The sequence below is a fragment of the Calidris pugnax genome, unplaced genomic scaffold (assembly GCF_001431845.1).
Source record: "Calidris pugnax isolate Ruff unplaced genomic scaffold, ASM143184v1 scaffold20, whole genome shotgun sequence".
Lineage (NCBI taxonomy): Eukaryota > Metazoa > Chordata > Aves > Charadriiformes > Scolopacidae > Calidris > Calidris pugnax.
The window spans coordinates 12,855,383-12,875,254 of NW_015094510.1; the positions used below are offsets into that span (position 1 = coordinate 12,855,383).

General features: G+C 40.8%; 1 protein-coding gene across 1 annotated transcript; it reads left to right on the top strand.

Annotated features, from left to right (window-relative positions):
• Window positions 1–1,327: 1,327 nt before the first annotated feature.
• TNFSF11 (tumor necrosis factor superfamily member 11) lies at window positions 1,328–17,881 on the top strand. The gene is made up of 4 exons (XM_014965819.1): window positions 1,328–1,495; window positions 8,153–8,198; window positions 8,281–8,379; window positions 15,829–17,881. The coding sequence occupies exons 1-4, from the start codon at window positions 1,328–1,330 to the stop codon at window positions 16,248–16,250; spliced, it is 735 nt and encodes a 244-aa protein (XP_014821305.1). The 3' UTR covers window positions 16,251–17,881.
• Window positions 17,882–19,872: the final 1,991 nt, after the last annotated feature.

The following is a 19,872-nucleotide window of genomic DNA, read 5'->3' on the forward strand; positions in this document are numbered from 1 at the left end:
GGCTGCCTGGCTGGTGTAGACTTAAATTCACCTCTGTAATCCTAACCTCATGGTTTTAAATTAGCTGCTTTCTTTTTGGGAGTTAGGCAGTTCATGTGAGCAAATGATATAACATGTTTGGTTCACTCTGCATGTTTTCTATTCTGCAAAACTTCCTTTTGATCTATTTTGTTCAGTGCTGTTTTAAAGGAAACTTCATACTGGTTAGATGCTGTCCGTAATGTCTTGGCATTCCCTCGTCATCATTACAAATAATGTATTAACTTTTGTCATTCTCAGATAAAATTGTTCCTTCCACCTTATGCAGAAAGAAGTAAATGTTCTTTATTCGACCAGCTGATACAGTTAGAGAACTTAGACAAGGTTTTGAGTGCACAAACCCTTCTTCAAGCCTGAATTAAAAGTGGAATAAATACCAGTTGAGAACAGTTGCTGAGAGTCTTAGGCCATCTCCGAAAGATAATGGTTAATATCTCTTGACTGTAAAGTATATGGAGTGTGGGGAGAGAGGGTAAGATGGTTTAAGTAATGTTTATGCAATCAAACTCTGCTAAGTCACAATCCTAATCTTTGGAATATCCTTCCAATTTATCTAGAATTCAAGAGTATTCTAAATTTACAATTTAAAAATATATTTGATTCAATCCCAAAGGCTGGTTGCTAGGAATATCTCGCAGATATTCTAGATTTACCGGTGTGTGTCCCATTGAGGCAGAGGTGCTTTGTAATACAGTTTTATCATATTTTGGTCTTTCTGAATTTGTGCTGTCTTACTTGGTGACTGTTTCAGGCAGCAATATCTCTTGCCTGCAAAATAGTTTCAGTGATAATTGGCTTCTGTTCTTCTGTTTCTCCTCTTGAAAATGATGTGCTAGATGTTGTACATGCTTTCCCCAAGTTCATCTAGTTGGCATTTGTGTGTCATCTTGCAAACTATAGTTTTTACAATAGGATGGCCGTGTATGTTTGCCTGCTAAAATAATTGTGATTTTGCGCTGAGTGGTCAAAAAATGAAATTCAGGATTATTGATTTTACTGTAAGAGTGGGATTTATCTTTAACTTTTGAAAGTCAGATATCCAGTCTAAGCTAATAAACTAGGCAGCTCCAGAAGATAATCCATTCTGCTACCTCTTATGCTTATTGGATGAAATAAACCTCTAACTGGAGAACTTTTTCTCTCTTAATTGCTTACAGTGAAAGTGTAGATAATAAACTTAGGTAGGTGTCAGACTTTTAGATGGTTGAAAATGCTCCCTGACTTAAATGCTCTTAAATCTCTCTTGAACATACACTTAAAACTTTGATTGTGCTTATATTTGTTTCAGATGGACCCTACTAGAATTTCGAAAGAACATGCTCACTGTGTCAGAACACTTTTTGGACATCAAGAAAATACAGATTTGCATGATACATCCTTTGAAAGTCAAGAAATGAAGTTAATGCCAGAATCATGTAGAAGCATGAAACAGGGTCTCCAAAGAGCTGTGCAGAAGGTAAGTGGCAGACAGACTGCGTGGTCCTTTGTTATGCTCCTGTTGAATTTACAACAATTTTTGCAATGCCTATATTCAGAGGTAAGTTCTAGAAATCTGGTGTTCAGATAACACCTGAAGTTGCATCCAAGGTCTTACGCTGTTTGCTTATGAACCTGGTAGTGGTTAACCAATTGTGTATTCAAACATGTTTGGGTTTTTTTTTAAGAAAGGAAGATTTAAGTTGCACTGAGAAAACTATGGTTGCAGTTAGATTAGTTAGTTAGACTAGTTAGTTAGATTGGCCATTCTGACATTTGGATGGGCCTGAAAGGTAGTCATTTGTCCTAATATTTGTATAGGTTTGCCAGCACTTTTGGTGTTCATATCCACATTTTTTTCAAAGCAATCTTCCTGACTCTGACAGGATTCTTCCAAGTGAATATCATCAACAAGCAAAATATTGCCTGAAAGGCAGAGGAGATAACATTTGCTCTTGTTTCTTACTCTTTCTGCAACCCAGAAGTGAGGGATAGTATCTCCTTTTACTACTTTAGCTCACTTTGCCAGTTCTCTGTTCTGTGCAGGCCGCTCCCACAGCAGCAGAAGACCCACTCTGTGTCATAGTATGATAACCAGGCAGTCTTTGCCCCGTGGTTGAGTGACAGCTTGTTTCCAAACACAAATAACTCATAGTCAGCTAAAGAAGTCAGCCCTAATGAAGAAGCCTAGGCAAGCTAAATATTTGTCACAGTCGCCTCTTACTGCAGTTAATGCCTTTGATATCTTTGCGTGTTCATGATCGTGTTTAGTGCTAATTATGGGCTGTTTAAAAGCGGAATGTCTGCTATGGTATTTGGTTTTCCTGCCTTACCAGATTCATTACTACTACTTCTCATCTGCATAACATTGTCAGTTTTTCATAAAGGATACTACATCAGATTTGAACTGAACTCATGTACACTTTGCAGAGTGAATTGTACTTGAGTTAATTATATGGTCCTTTAATTCTGCTAATGCTTGCTTTTAATGGAGTACCCTGAGTGACAGATCTTTTTTTCGCGCAAAACTTAAAGAAACCTAGGAGTTCATGTCTTATCCCATTTGCTAGCCCACCTCCTTGAAAAGTGTAAGAAAAAAAGTAATTTCTGTAAGATTAGTTCTATCTTCTCGCATTTTATAGACAGTTTTACACTGCCTACTTCTGTGCTCTTTGTGCTGGCACCAGACTGCTGGTTCATGCAGCTCCCATGACAGACTAAGGAGCGTGTTACAGTAAGTGAATGGGAAGCCCTGCATTCTGGTCACTCGCTGCTGGTTTCTCAACAAAGGCACTGGCTTTAGCTGAGGCTGCATATCCTGCCATTCTGGATGGAGGTTGAATGCTGCAATGTCCGTGGCCAAGATAAGTAGTGAGTAGGGATAACTTTTTTTTGGCTGATGACCATCAGTTTGAGAACAATAAAATTTAACTTGCCAAAGTAATCACATTCTGAATTTCCTTTGAATGCAACAGAATGTATTAAGCAGCTGGGGCAGTGTTTTAGATGCTTTGTCATCATATATTGATGATGCTGAGAAAAATAGGAAAATGCTTCCCTGGGCCTACATCTGCATCTTTTAGGTATAGCAGAGAAGTGAAAGAAGCAGTGTTAAGGGAAAACTATACTTTAACATGTTCTGTAAGCTCTGCCTTTCGTTGGCTCTGCTACAATGAAGGGCAAGGATGCAGCTGAATCTTAACTTCCAGTTGTGCTAATCCTTCATGTGTGGGAATGCAGCTAATGTGACTTGAAATAGGTTTCCTGTTGATGGTACATCCTTCACTTTCCTGAAGGAGAATCTAACCAGTGTGTCTCTTAAGAACCAGTATCTTTGTTTGAATTGGCAGCATGCTGAGCAACTGAAATGGAACACTTTAAAATACCGTTTAAATGTTGTGATTTTTTTCAATATTTTGTCCTTTGCAATTCAAGCTGTTCAGGAAATGAAAATAGACAACTTGCTTTTGCTCAGGTTTATGGTCTGGTTACAGCTTTTAGCTTACTGTGCTGGTCCTCATCGGTTTTCTTTGCACACCTGTAGACCCAGTGCTTAAATCTAAAGCAGGGATTGACATTGACATTGAAAATGAAAGTGCTGTTATGAAAACCAGTGTAGTAGGGCTGCAAGGTCAGGTGTAGAAACATTTGTCTCCTGAAAAAATAAAAATTACACATTTTATTTTAATAAAAATGTAATGGTGAATTGCTTAACATTCCAGGATAAAAATACCACTTAGGGAGCAGCTTACTCGTATTGCATATAAACTTTAAATGAGACAAATGATATGCTTTCCTAGCCTGTTTGCCTAATTTTTTTTGCATGTAACCTTAAAAACCTTTTGGCAGTCCAGATGCACTAACCACACTTCTTATGAAGTCTGTTATGAGCCTGAAGTAGAAAGGACTGCAAACATACCTTGGGTCAATTCATAAGTAACTTTTCTTGGCAAAACTCTGAGCTTCTAGCCGCTTGGGGAGTTCAGGCATAAACTAGTCTCCCACAGGGCAACAGAATACTTTGCTACACCTCCAGGGCAGCACTTATAAAGAGATCTCTATACTTAGCAGACATTTGAAGTTCACATAATTATGGACAAAGTCAAGGTTTCATGAGTGATTGCTGTAAATTGCTAAAATTTCAGTTTCCATCTTACAACCTTACACGTCTCTTTTTTTTTTTTTCTGCAGACAATAGACTACTCATTTGGATAGAGGTTGTAGTGCTGATCTCTAAACTATCTTCTGATGAATATTGGTTCATGTACGTTCTATTTCACTTCCTTTCTGATTAGTGTTCTTCAAATTGCTGAGTTTCCAGCAAGATAATCATATACTTCTTCCTGGTATTAGCTGGCTTTAAAGCATTCAGATAGTAGAAGAAGCAAGTGCATAAAGGAGCTTTAAGATCAAAGCTGAAGCAATACATGAATTTCCAGAGGGTGTCTCTTCTGATTGCTCTCAAAAGGCTACTTAGAGATGCTCAAAGTAGATACTGAGGTATTGTAAAAGCCAAAAGAGAGGAAAAACAATCCACAAGTGTCACGTGTTCAAATGTAACCTTGTCTCTGCATCCTCGATATTGGTCATAACTTTAAGAGTAAGAGTTGTTTTTGTTTCGAAGACACTAAGGGTTAAAAACTACAGCCTGCTGTGTATGAGGAAAGAGCAGTTCCCAACTTTCCAGGCACTTAAAGCATGATTTTTAGCTTTTAAAATGTGAAAGTTTTGCAGCTTCCCAATGGCATCTAAATTTTTTTTTTTGGTGATGGGAGACACATTTTTCATTTTTGTGACTGGCTGCTTGTCTGATGTTTAAACAGTGGCTGTATGAAGGAGGCTGGAATGTGGGAGGCAGGCCAGCAGAGCTGACTTGATGGGCAGCGAGCAAAAGATGCGAAGGTGTACAAGTGCAGCTTATTCATAAGACTAACAGAGTGGTGTGATTTTTGTGTACAGTTTTTCTAAAAATAGCTCAACAGCTTGGTAGTGCACATGGTTCTGTGGGTGGAAGTCGTAAGAGAAGTCACTGGTAATATTTTGTCAGCAGTTCGCGTGTCATAGCAGTGTCTTAGTGACAGGTTCTGTTGAGCTGTTCCTGCTTTCTTAATGGTAGTGTATGTTGTCATTAAGTATGAGATGCTTAAAGACATTCAGGTGCTAAAGAGTGCAGCTGATACTTTAAAGATTTGGAAAATCCTAGCTTTTAATTCCTTGCACTCCAGGGGATTTTTATAATCCCACTAGAAGGCCAGCTTTATATATCTGGATATCTTTAGACATCCGCTGAAACACATGGTCCTTGAGGCCTTCAGGGTTAGAAGTCCATGCTAAAATGCTTTTCTAAGGTAGGTTGTGTATCAGCACCTTGGAACTTCAGAGACATGAAGTAAAATAAAGATCAAGAGCAGTGTTGAACTACATATCCCTCAGGAGGAAACCCGCAGCTCTGTCTCTGTTGTCTAGGGAGTAGCTCCTGTGTTTTTAGCTTCCTTCTGGAAGCCTAGGCAACAGAACAGAAAGCAATGTCAAAATTTTGTGGGGCTGGTCAGAACTGAGTGAAGGACTTGACAGTAGTCCAGTGTTGGAAGAATTCAGCTGATGGAGTATTTCTGTTTTCTGGCCACAGGCTTGCCACTTCTAATCCAGTGACAAGCATTTGGAAGAGTCAATTAACATGAGCCAGTCTCTTTTCAGTGTGTCGGTGTTGGGCTCACGCTTATAATCTCACTTTTGTTGTAATGACACTTCCATTCCTAATTGCATAGTAGCATAGCTTCAAGAGGAGTGTAGGAGAGCGTTTCTGCTGGAGAGAAATGCTCCCAGGAAACAGAAAAGTGGGCTCAAGACCATCAGGACAAGGAGAGTTGTGGGCCCAAGTCTTCCTGGGTAGCTGTTCCGCTGACCAAGCGGAGATGTTGCAGATGAACAGCACCACCAACAGTTAGAAAGTCAGCAGCTCAGACGCCAGCCTGTCCGCATGGAAGATAAGCTGAGTCAGGCTGCCAGATCTCAGAAGGGGAGATACCCAGCTGCTCAAGCTGAAGCATCTTTGGAAATGTGCAGTAGCAGAACTCCATACTCCTGAGAAAAAAAAATGTAGTTTAAGAGGAGGATAGCGACTGGCCAGTTCAGGGAGGGCCTGCAAGGGCTGTGCAGTTACCAACTATGGGATTTTTTTTAGTACTGATTTAGATAGCAGGAGATTAAAATGTACATAGCTCTTTTTGGATCTGCCCAGTAGGCTCTCCAGGCTCTCTGCCTTATCGCATCCCCCAGAAGGATACGAAAGCAGACTCCAGATCTGAGAAGCTTCCATTAAGAAAGCAAGAAAACAAAGGAGTTTCCCCTTTCTAGGGAAAGGGTTGGGAGCAGGTGTGGTGCAGTAGTCTCTGAGACTGTGATCCATCTCCCAGTTCGCCGTCTTCTTTTCAGAGGCATTTGTCACTTTTTGCAGTATCTAGTACTTGGAATTATTTTGTTGTCTTCCTACTTCTGAAGAAGTTAAAGAGCTCAAGTGTGGCTAGAGGCTGATGCTGGTGTGCAGCTCCTAGAACTGAGCTTCATTCTCATGCTCCTAGAACTGACATTGAAGTACAAAGATCAGAGAGGGGAAGTGAATGTAAATGGGGGAGGTGGACATGAGTTTTGCTTCTTTTGAAGTTGTGATTCTTCTGCTTTTCTTCTCGTCTCTACAGCAGAAAGTATCTTAATGATTCTTATCTACAAAATCAGCATATCTCTGCTGAAGTGTTACGCTTTGATAGTCATACTACAACTTCCATTCTGCTGTGGCTTTTCATTTCGGTTTAACATTTAAACACCTACTGAAAGGGGAAAGTGAGAGTAATAAATGCACCAGCTAAGGCGTTAGTTTTCACTGCGGCTGCAAAATTACATAAAAGCAGGAATTTAGGTGTTTTCAAAGCAGGACTTCAAATTCTAAAACACCACAGTGATTGAGAGCGCAGTGGAACATTTGCTGATCTGGCCAAATCTCAAGCGTGTTGCATATTGAATCAGAGAAACAGCAGTGGGTGTGACATGACAAAGGACCATTCTTAGGTTTCAAAGATGAGATATGATTTGTTATCTTTAGTAAAATATTTCATTTTACTAATCATCTTCTTGATGGCTATGTGGTATGAGGTACTCTGAATAGCAAGTAGAATATTACCCCTGTTTTTTTAGAAAACAAATATGAAGAGAGTCATGGGGGAAGAGGTGACAGAACTGAGGACTGAACCTAGTATTACCAAGACTCAGTCCAGGCTTGTAACAAGAATAAGGTCCTTAGGTTTTTTTGAAAACTGCTGTTTGTATGTTTTGTAAAGAGGAAAACAGGTGTGGATTATGAAAAGCAAGGCTTTTTGTGGTGCCTGATGTCTGTTGCTTGTGCTGTTCTTAGCTTTGGGTAATGTGGGTTTCATTTATGTTAAAATTCATCTGCAGTTTTGAAGATTGCATACTTCCAAACTCTGGCACCCAATCCCTTTGGCCCAGTACAGATGTGGAAGATGCTTAGTCCTTTGGTTCCTGCACACCTTGTTAGAAGTGAGCCTTGATTGTAAAGCTTGGTAGTCTTGCAACCTTCCCTGTTAGTGGTCAAGTGTGAGGTGTGGAAGTTTCAACTTACCCCATCACAAATGAAATTCAGAACTTAGCTTTCCTTAGATTTTAGTGAGATTATACAGTAGTCCCTGTGTAGAACTGCCTCTTCTTGTTACCTTTTGACCCCAAGTAATTAAATCGGTTCATTGTTTTATGTGATGTGTTCCTGTCATTGTTCCATTATACTTAGAAAAATATTCCAAGTTCAGTAAGTAGGAAAGGTTGTAAATGTCTTGTCACTCCTACTTCAATATAGTGTGGTGATCATACACACCATCATTCCTATGCACCTTTATCAGATGTGTTGGACAGAGGAAGTAATTTGATTATTGCAGCTAAACTGTGTGTTCATATTATACAGCATGTAACTACGAGAATTTGTATCCCAGGCACCTGAATACATTGTAGGTAGAACAACCTCCCCATAAACCTACACGCAGAGTGTTGTAATTGTGCAGAGGACCTGCAATACACAATGTGACAAACCCAAAAGCAGCATCAAAGCAATGTCTCTTTCTCATTTTAGGAAGTCCAGCGTGTCATGGGAAGAGCACCACCAAGACCAGAAAAAGGTAGGTGCTGTTTTATGAGTAAGAAATATTTTAGTTCTGCTAAACTTGTCCTTCTGAGGTAACGTGATTCTTTTATCTTTAGCTGCAATGGAGGCATTAGGGATGGACCTGTACAAGAGAAACAAGCCTGAGAAGCAGCCTTTTGCCCATCTCATTATTGATGATAAGAATATTCCATCTGGTAAGTTCAGTTTTAAGTGAATACTCCCAATGCTACTATAAATGATTAAACAGCGAAGTGTATGAAAATAGTTCAGCAATACCAGCAACAGACTGGATTTCAGAAATCGCTTTTGATAACGAAAACAAATTGGATGTGTTAAGGGATTTGTGAGACAGCAGGGGTAATGTTAACAGGAGGATCGCTCCCCTTTGCCTCAGGTGTCCTGCACCAGTCTGTTATGTTCTGAATGGCCTCCATTTCAAATGACCAGTTTTCAAGATCAAGGTCTGTGGCTTGGTCTGCCTCTTTCTGCTGTCTTCAGGTGAAGAATGAAGATATGCATTGAATGCTTTCCTTTGAAGTTTGTTTTCTTAGGCTAGCAGGCCCATCTGGAGTTCTTCACTTACCTTGGACATCAGTTATACATAGGTGTACAGATATATACATAGATGTATGCATACATACAAGGATATACCAGCATAAAGATTGCCCAGAATCCACATCTTGCAGGTCGGAAGATGTTTCCCTTCCACTGAGTCTAAGATTTTTAAGTCCTGTTGTCAGATGAAGAAATGTGTTGTTTTCTGTTGTAAAATTCAAGAATGTTTTGTGTCCACCTATCCAGCCCTTCACAGCAACACTCCTTTTGTGTGCTGAAGTGTAGTCACGTCTGTACTGGGTGTCAGCACCCAGACAAATGTACAGCATTTGTCCTCAGGGTGGATCTGGAAACTGAGGATCTTCTATGAATACATAATACACATGCATGTCAGGTGCCCATCAGTGTAAGAACCTGCCATAAAGGAAGCACATTTTTCATTTTGAGGTGTTGAAAACCTAGAACTACAGTCCCAGTGTCATTATTATAACTTGCCTGCTAGTTCCTTGCCCCCTGTGGGTACATTGCACTCTCATATGAATTTATAGCAAAGGTTTCCTTCTTCTAATGGCATGGTGAAAAGGTTTTGTCATATTCCATTCATTATTGTGTTTCGGGGCTGGTATAGACTTCTTCACATCAAGACTTGTTGATTTGGATACAGTATGTTTCTGACCTATTGAGTAGGGAAAGGAAAAAATGTTCCTGTGGCTTTTATCTGCCCCTCTGGTAAGAGGGTGGCATTCTTTTATCTTGCCAGAGGTCTTGTTCTGTACCCACAGGTATCTTTGGATAGCTGTGGGAATATCCTCACTAGTACAATATGAGGTAACAAGACTGTCTTGGAACACTCTCCAGGGGAAAAGATTCATTCCTGCAATTTTAGGATGTCTCAGTACTGTTTCTTTCTTTGCCCTGGGGCACTGTCAGTGGAGATTTTTCTTTCTGTATTCTCAACACAACAATCATCATTGGTGTGGTAGAAGTAAACCAGAGTTTATTCTGAAGCTATTTGGGTAGAGAATCTCAAGATAGGAGGGGGGGATTGATCGCCACTGTCTTCTTCCTCTGAAGATGTGTACATTCTGCAGTGCTGAACTCCTTGTTAATTAAGCTATGTGCATTGCTTTTCTGTTTTATGTAACCAAACCAAAGGGGAATGCTGCGTTGAGGCTTGAAATCTGAGATTTTAGCAGCCTGCGTAGTAATACCTTGCTCCTGTTCTATTTAAAGACAAAGCAGTTCTGTACACAAGGAGTTAGCTTCTTGCCTGGAGGGACAGGATTCTTTCTCCCTTCAAGTGCATTGGCATTGCCAAGATCCAGAGCTGTATAAGCAGAGAGATTTAGCAGCTTGTCAGGTAGGAGTCAGAACTTCTACAAGCTTTCTTAGTAGCTCAAATACTTCTTGACAAGCTTCTATTTCAGTCAGATTTTGGCTTTTGACATAGATCAATAGCAGAAGATGCAGTATCAGTGCACTTGTCTTAGCATTTTGTCTTTGGAAGGATTCAGTTCATTTGCTAATCACAGAGACAGATCACTTATATTTACAGAAGTGGGGTGTGTAAGTGTCACACTTTATGAAAAATCCACCTCTTCCTGTGGGGGGTGTTGCTGTAAACTGTATTTTTATCAGGGCTGGCAGCTGATAATTTTTACTGTTGTGCATCACTGCATTAACCTTCTCGGGAGTGAAGTTACACATCTGTGGGTAATGGCAAGGGAGGCATTGCTCTTGCTTGCTCTCTTCACTTTTTTTTTTTAATAGCACAGGCTGCTGTAACTCTAAGAAATACAGTGCCTGTGAAAAGAAGCTGCTTTGTTTCTCCTTGGAGCAGATCAACCCCTTACCAGCATGATGAGTTGGACATGCTCCCTCCTGATCTGGCCCATATGGCTTCTCCCTGCTTTGGAAGAACATGGCCAGGGTGTTGATTACGCACACAGCTTCTACAGTCCTTGTGGACATTGCAGCAGTGAGGGGCTGCATCCTTATGGATAACTGGAACCCTGAATTTACTGGTTGTGGGGCACTGTAGTATCATGCTCACTGGTATGAGGCAGTATCCACCTGACAGGGTGGCATAGAGGTTAATGACAGGCATAAAGGACAAAAAATTTGCCTGAGGGTCACCAGGAGATTTTTCTCTCCCGTCCTGTTTCCTCTGACTGCAAGTGGCAAGTTCTATTTTCTTCCCCTGATTCCTTACCCTGCATGTCTGAAATACTGCTGAATTGTTTTATGCCATTCATGAGTCTGGACAGATCTGGTCTTAGTATTTTAAGGTTCTCTACTGTCATCACTCTGACCCAAAATAGATAATGTCAGGAAACAACAAAAAAAAAAAATCAATCTTCATCATTGTCAAACAGGATTTTATTTTAAGTAGTTTGCCACTGAACACCCTTCATGAAGGGTCACTGAGCAGTGTATGTGAGGGAAAATTTTCCTTTTATCTGACTCACAATAATATCAAGCCCCAAATGGACTTTTGCAGCTGGGGGGAGTGTGAGGGAGGGGAAAAAATAACCCTTCCTAGATCTTGGTGTCTCCACCCATCATTTGGCTGCAGAAGCCGTAGTGGTTTGGCTTGCTGTGTGTATTTTTTAGGTTTGCTGCCTTAGGTTAAAGCTGGATGCTTCCTGGTTGCTTTTTACCAGAGCTCACTATAAATGCTAACTGGGTTTTAAATGAAAACAGTGAATTTTCTTTTATAAATTGATTGCAGAAATTAGTCACAATTTAAAGGAGAAAAATCGCAAAGAGAAATAAATTTAAATGTTAAATATACTGTTTGGGATGTGAATTGATACCTTTAGCTGTCTAAGGAAACGCTGTAGTATTCTGAGCTATTTACAGCTACAGGTTCAGCTTGGCTGCCCTTTGCCTCCAGAGCAGTTTTGCAGAGCAAACAGTGCTTTGGTCCTTCCCTCAGGCTTTATTTATACCCGAAAGCTACTAGAAGGCAAACAAATTACTGACACAGGGCTACTTTCTGCACTGTCCCCCTCCCATCGTCTTCCTTCTTACTCATTAATTTTATTGAAACTCAGTTCTGTTTGTCTTAGTTCATGCTCACAAATATCCAAGACACTGTTTTGATTTGTCTTCAGTTACCAGAAAAACTGTGTATTATCTTCACTTTTTTGTTAACCTTCCAGACATGGTAAAAAGCATTATCTGGCTCATTTTCTCTCTGACCTCTTCCTTCTCTCTCAACATGAATTGCCTTGTGCTGTTTTTTTCATGGCTCCATAGTTAAGTTTTATCACAGAAGATACTATATTGCAGCATTTCTGACTGTCCCATGGCTTGGATTATATTTCAGAGTTTCTGATATATTGGACAGCTGATTTGGCACTTGTATGCTCCAGTTTTCTCCTCTGCCTGTGTTTAGAGCTACTGATTGTTTTGGTGTGTCCAAATTTGGGTGTATTACCACCCACAGTGCTGAGAGCCTGCTCACTCCTTGGTTGCATGGCATAACTCCTACCAACGCATCTTTGTGCTGTGCTGCTGTCTGTGGCCTCTTCTGAAGCTCTGGCAAAATGCCCATCTGCCTCAGTTACCTAGGCTAATTCCCTGCTCAAAACAGATATATGGTCATCTTCCATCATCTCTTGGCCTGACCATCCACCTCTCCATGGACGAATAGTGCAGATTGCCCGCAACACCAAAACAGTGTGACCAGACTTCACCCAGAGCCCCTCTCAGCATCTCAATCACGAGCAACCGTGGCACCTATTTTCTCTCTTCCCCCTTCTTCAGCAGAGAATCGTGCATTCCTCCTAAGGATTTCTTCAAAATTGCTAGTCTTAATCAAGTAGCAACTAAAAAGTTTACTTGCCAGGTAAATAAAAATCTGGCTAGCAGCTACCCAGTGTGCCACCACATGCCAGTAAGCTTTTTTGTTCTGTATGTATACATTCCTGTCCCGTATCTCCGATGTGCCTTTCCTCTGATCCAAGCAGTGGTTTCTTGCCTGTCCTCCTTACCTTGAAGGTAGCCCACACTCCTTGGGGCAGTATTTCTGGCAGACTTAACACTGATCACAAGAAGTTCTACAACTTCCTCGACTGTCCCCAGTGCTTCAGAGGTGTACCCTAACTCAGCATCTCTTGCAGGTGAATAATTCCAGGCTAAGAGACTTAAGACCTTAGTGTCACTTCCAATTAATTGATGGTTTTCAGCAGTTTTTTTGAGGCACTGCACAGAAGACAGCTTCTCTGTATGATTTTGCTTGTATAATTTCTACCTGACTGTTCTGAAGCCATAGGGGAGCAACTATTTATGATCTGCCTTTGACAGCCTTTGTTTTGCTCAAGTCTTTGTGGAAAAGTGCCAGAAGCTTTTTGTTCTGGACTAGTATTAAAGTATTCCTCTCACATGCAGAAGTTGCTTGCCCTTGGCAGTTAGAGAAGACTCATTGCTCTCAAATTCCCCTGTCCCTGTGCCCCCATATGTTTTTCTGCACAAACAAATCCAGGAGGCATCTTTTTAACTAATCAAATAGACCTGGGGCTTTTCCCCAGCACTCTTGTGAGCACTGGGGGTTATGGGGCATGCCTTCATACACCCTTGGACAGAGAGGGCACTGGGCCCTGCCCCATGCCATGGAAATTTTGGTAGGAGTAGATTGTTTTGGGAATTGTTCAAGGCCAGGTTGCATGGGGCCTTGAGCAAGCTGGCTTAGTGGGAGGTGTCCCTGTCCCATGTAGTTGGAACTAGATAATCTTTAGTCCCTTCCAGTCCAAACCCTTCTATGATGTTGGGAGAGTAAGGTACTGAATATTCCAAGCAGACATTTAGATGCACTGGCAGTCTAAGGTGTAAGGTCTTCTGGTGTCTCTGCAGACCCACTGCTGTGAGTACCTCAAAGGGAGAAAATGCAATTAGTCTCGTGCTCTGAAAATTGCTGGTGGTTAGGAGGACAAGTTGGCCAACTCTCATCTGTTGTGTTTTATGCCCTGTGTATTACACTGAGTAATTATTAGGGTGTTAGTGGCTTGTGCATATCAGGAAGGGTCAGGGCTCGTGTGGCTTTCTCAGGACAGTGCTGTTTACTCCGTGTGGGCATGACCGTGGGCTTTGGCTGGATCTTCTCCTCCCACTGTTGCCTGTTCCTCTGTCTTTGCAGGCAGAGGCTGGGAGATGAGGTGGGTGCTGTAATGGGATGGTGGTGACACCAATGAGGTGGAAGAGAGTATGGCAGGTGTGCTGCAAGGCTTGCTCCTCAACAGACAATGCTGTGACAAACCTCTGCATAATACACGTGCTGTAGTAGCAATGCTATTTGGGCTCATGTTGCAGGCTGCTACTTAACACTCTGCCACCAAAACCAAACTTGAAGTCAGTGTCCAGGTTGGGCAGGCAGGCTCAGATGCTTTCTCTCTCAATGCCTGTCTGACCTCCTGCCAGGCCAGCTCTTCTCACAGCCTTACTGATGGAGTCGTAGAGTATCTTGAATTGGAAGGGACCTATAAGGATCATCGAGTCCAACTCCCTGCTCCTCGCAGGACTACCTAAAACTAACCCTATGACTAAGAATGTTGTCCAGACACTCCATGAACTCTTGGCAAGTGCTGTGACCACTTCTCTGGGGAGCCTGTTCCAGTGAGTGACCGACCACTCTCTCAATGAAGAATAGTACCCAGGAGGTGCTTTTCAGTCTGGAGTTCCTGGGGACACTTGTACCTGTGTATGTGGTACAAGCTTTCAGTGGCAGTGCTGAGCCGACAAACTAATCAACACATCTCCAGCCTCTCAGCTCTTTTTTTGTTCTCTTCACAGAGCATTCCGTCACCTTAGCAGATAAGGGACAGCTTCCTGTTTACCATCAGGCAGGCAGGACTGAAAAGGCTTACCTGTTAGAAGTAATCCAATAATGCTTGAAGACATATGTTAATTCTATTAATCTGTCTTTTTGGTAGTCAGACTTAGTAACTGCTGTACGTGTGTTTTGATTCCAACATGTGTGTTGTTCTACGGAGAGACGGAGAGAATATTATCTTAATTTTCTTTCCTAATCTGTGGATCTCCACCTTAAGACAAATTGAAGGGGATTGTTCTTCTCCAAGCATGGAATATCAACATATTGTTTCTAGTTTGAAACTGAAGATACATATATACAAATGCAAGAAGAAAGGAATAAAAAAACCACCAACAAAAAACCACCAGTGCATCCATAATCACAGCTGTCTTCCTAAAGCTCTTTTTCCAAGATCTTCCTCTAGATCTCAGACAAAGAATCTGAGTTTACTTTCCAAATAGCTATAATTGCCCAGCTATAAGTTTTTGTACAATTATCAAATGTCTAGAATTGTGCTATGGACCACTATCCTAGATACCTAGGATATGACTAAACCAGATCGTGGAGCCTTATTCTGGTACATGCAAGCACTGGGTTAAGTCTAAGCATGCTTTTTGCATAAAAAGGTTTGTTATGTCATAATTTAAGTGCTATCTAAAGTCTAGGCAACTTACTGTGTAATACCAAAGATGCACAATTATCCTGACTTTCCCCCCATTTTTTTCATGTTCTCAAATGCAAATATGTTTACCTTTGTGTACCATTACAAGAACATAAAATATGGGAAGGTTTTGTAAGCTTTTTCTTGAGGGAATTATCAGTTTAACTTCTTTGCAGATTTTGTTTAGTTATTTTTTGAAGACACAGGTTACAGACTGATAACAAGATTTGCTGGCTTTTCACTAGTAATTTTTTCATTTTAACTTCCTCTCAAGTATTTACTTCTTGAATAAAGTTTCAGGTGGAACACAATTCCTATACAGAGCTTGTTGTGTGGTTGCGTAGCGTAATCAAACTATTGTCCAAGCAGGTGTTTTGTACCATGGTCCAGCAGATGTTCTGGTGGGAGGACAGTTACAAACAACAAGCCAAATGGGACAGTGCAGGATGAAAAAAGGAAATGTCTTACGATTTTTTTCCACAATTGCCTAATATTCACTTTAGGCAATAGTGTAGTTGCTATTGATTCTAAAAACCTAGAGATTGCTTTTTAAATGTTGAGGTTTGCTAAATGTTTATAAATAATTGTACTTTTTTTTCCCCCTCTTCTCTTCAGGAACTCGCAAAGTGAACCTCACATCCTGGCATCACGACAAAGGCCAGGCCAACTTATCCAATATGACATTCAATGATGGAAAACTAATTGTTAATCAAGACGGATTTTACTACCTTTATGCCAACATTTGTTTTAGACATCACGAAACTTCAGGAAACCTGACTAAAAGAGGGCTTCAGCTGATGGTATATATGATTAAGACAAACCTTAAAATAAGGCGCTCTGATGTGTTGATGAAGGGAGGAAGCACCAAATACTGGTCAGGGAATTCAGAATTTCATTTTTATTCTGTCAATGTTGGAGGGTTTTTTAAATTAAAATCCGGTGAAATGATAAGTATCCAGGTATCAAACCCATTGCTACTGGATTCGTCACAAGAAGCAACTTATTTTGGGGCGTTTAAAGTAAGGGATTTAGATTGAAATTTTTTTTAGTATGCTGAAAATTGTTTGGGCTTTTAGTGGTCCAGAAACAACTTGAAGCTAGAACTGAAAATCTTTTGCAACCCAATTGCATCTGTATAAGCCTTATGTATCTAAAGACGCATTTTTTGCCCTGTGCTGACTCCAGCACAAGTGCACAGAGGGACAAAATGACATAGTTCTCCCAATTCTGTCTTATAGCAGTTTTACTCCATATGTCTCCACTGCCTTCAGTAGAGTCATTATGACTTTTTCATTGGTGTAGTTGAAATCAGAGCAATTAATATTATTGAATTTCTGTTTCCAAGTTCCGCCCTGACTTTTTAACCCGTGCTACTCTTACTAGTTTTGGCACAAATGTAGGGCAGGACAGAACTTGGTTCCCAACTTGCATTGTAGGGCTCAGTTTTGCTTGGGGTTGAGCCTTCTGACCCTGAGACAGCAAAGATTGTGAGAGTGTGACTAATCCCGTTGCACTTGATGTGGCTTTTCACATGCTTAATTAAGCCTCTTCTTGCTTTGCTGGATTAGGGTTGGAGAGCTCAGGCTCTGGCCAAAGTGAGTCACAGAAACACCTTAATGGTTCAACTTCAGTTTTTACCTGGTTAAAAGGGTATTCCAGGAAGAAGGGAGATCATCTGGCCTTGCAGTTCTAAAAGGTTAATTACAGGTCATTTTTATTATCGTTGCACAGTTAATTGCAAATATAGATGGCCAAAATACAGTGTGCCTTAAAAGTATTACGTCGTGCCAGGACCTGCAAAGACATTTTTTAGACGAAAAGTATGTATTTTTATATTCTGTAATATCTAAAGTTATATTTCAGGTGTAATGTTTTGTGTTAAAAAAAAATGTAAATTATATTGTCCTATAGTATTTGATACAAAATATTTAAAATCTCTTGCTGTTTGTATATTTAATGTTTTAAACTGTTTTTAATGTACAGACATGTTAAACTGGTGCACTTTTTAATCCCAATGGGAAAAATTGCAGCTAAAAGAGGTTGTTTGCAATTAGCAAATGTAATATATATATCTTTGTTCTTTTTAACTTAATAGATTTCTGTTAAACTTGTCAGTGTTATTGGGAGGGGGGAGGTAAATCACACCAATGTCATGAATAATTACACCAGAATGCTGGTCACTGGGTGCCTTTCAAACCTGGAGGGTAATTGACATTCCAAAGCTTGGCATTACCCAAAAAAGAAGTAAATAAAAAAATTAGTATGTAATAAGCCACAGAAATGCATTAGGGGTATTTATAGTTACTGAACAGGCGTATTTTCCTACAACAAAATCTGCAAGTTGTAAATTCTGCAGTTGAGTAATGACTTTTTTAGCTTAGTTTCCCAAAAAAAAGTGAAGCTTATGTCATTGCATTGCCTGTCCTTGTCTCCCCTTGGAGCTTTTAGGAGCTCTGCACGTTGCTGCCGGATTTGGCAGGTGAACGGCAGCGTTGAGATGCTCTTACAGGTTTTTGTGGGAACAGACAGCTGAGAACAGCTCAGCCTTTATACATTGTTTGGCAGTGGCTGGCCACTGTTCATAATTAGCCAACCAATTAATACGGGGAGGCTCCGAGCTAGCTGCAACCGGTGTTGTCGCTTGTGTAGATGCTTGGCCAAAAGAGGTAGGTGGATGGAATCTGAGGGTGGGTATGGGGGGGATGTAGAATGGGGATGGGGGATCCCTTAGAGCACATCTGGGCAAGGTTATTTTAGGAATGAGGGAGGTTTGAGGGGTGTTTGTCTGGGTGCTCTAAGGATGACGTGGGGAAAACTCACCCTTTAATGCGGTAGGAATCACAGGAGGCGAAAGACTCAAATCTGTAAGAATTGAGGCTTCTATACCAAATCCTCAGGCTTTTTTTTTTTATATATGTATAAGGAACTGAGTTGAATTCAAGCAATTATTTTATACTGTATAATAAACATTTCTTTTTAATGTTAATATTGTTTTCTTACAAAATATATTTCTAAGAAAAAAAAATCAACTTTGTGACTTCTTTATTTTCTTGTGTCGCTGTCTTTCTTGTGCAGCTTTGATCGTTTTGTTCAGGTTGGCTCTGGTGTAACTCAAGAAAACTGAGGCACAGATCGACTATTTGGAGACAATTACAATTAATTTTACGGAGTTTTGATTTGGCTTCAAACACGCCTTCACCACTTTTGAGTAGGATTATATCATCAGGGGTCGGAAATTTAACTGGAAATGAGAACTTCCCGTTTGTTTTACACCAAAGAGTTGTCAGTTCAAAGCCAGAAATGACTGAAGAATCTGGGTCATTCCTTTCCAAGTTCGAAGAGCCACAGGTCACTTTGAAGGAATTGTATTTTTTTTCCACTATAGGGATGGCCATGGGTGAGCTGGGAGAAAAATGCCTATTGTAGGTGTCTGTTCTGGGGGTTGTCACCCTCTGGGGAGGCAGAGGTGGGGTTGGCATGACTTAGTTAGACTTGGTGCATGGTAGTTGACCTTAGAAGTGCTCTGCCTATGTCTGGTACTATATGAAGGAGGGGAACCACCAGCACTAAATGCCATGGGAATGACAGTAGCTGTGAGTGTGTGCTGGATGGATAAGGTCACAGCACCTGTAGCTTGTGTCAAGCTCCTGTGAAGACACCTGTTGGTTACCTACCCAAGCCACCAGAGGTTAGAAGAGGGCTTCTGAGGCTCAGGTTTAGTGGGACATCTGTGCTCTTTAGGAGTGCTGTAGGTACCTCGGTTTCATAATACAATATGAGCCTTTAAATTTCACTTGTGTGATGACTTCGAGGTCTTAAATGATTTTGGGATTGTGGGGTTTGGGGGATTCTTTTTTGCCTTAGCATCCCTGGGATGCAACTTGTCCCAGGTGTGTGATGAACAAGGTGGGAGGGGTGTGATAAAAATCATCCTCGTGGGGCTCCGTAGATGATCTCCAGAGGTCCCTTCCAAGCCCATATCATTCTGGGGCTTATAATTCCCTATTCTCTCTAGGAAATAGAAAGCAAAGAAGAGGTCCTATTCTGCCTGTCTTGCCCTGGCCCTTGTCCTTGTCCCCTTCTTCTTACCCTGAGGTGCATTCAAAAGGAAGTGGGGAAACTCCACCTGAGCTGTTGGTGCAGTTTGATTTTGCTCTTTGTATGAGAGCAGCCATGGACTGAAAGGCTTCAGCCGTGTCATTTGAGGCAGCCTGGGCACAAGTGCCAAGATGATAAAGTAAAACCACCTGCTGTAGCTCTGACCTTCCTAAATCCAAGTCTTCCCCTAGAAGCGTCTCCTTTTTTTTCTGTCTGCTTCATTTATCTGACTGCTTCATCAGGACATGGTTAATGAAAAGAGTAAACTCATCCATTAATGAGGGGGGTTTACCTTAAGAAGAAGGTAATGCTTTCTTGGCTAAGAAATACATGTGACTCTTATTTTATAATCTTCAGAAGACGGTTTTGGCCTGTGCATAGAGGATGATTCTTTGCTGAAATTTGAAGTTTAAGAAAAAAAGATCTTACTTGGAAATTGTTTATTTGGAATTCAGTGTATTTACCTCCCTGTAAACATCTGTATATTCTTACTGTTTTCTTGCTAAAAAAGTGGATTTTCATACACGGGGTTACGATTGCGTATTTTGGCACCTCCCCCCT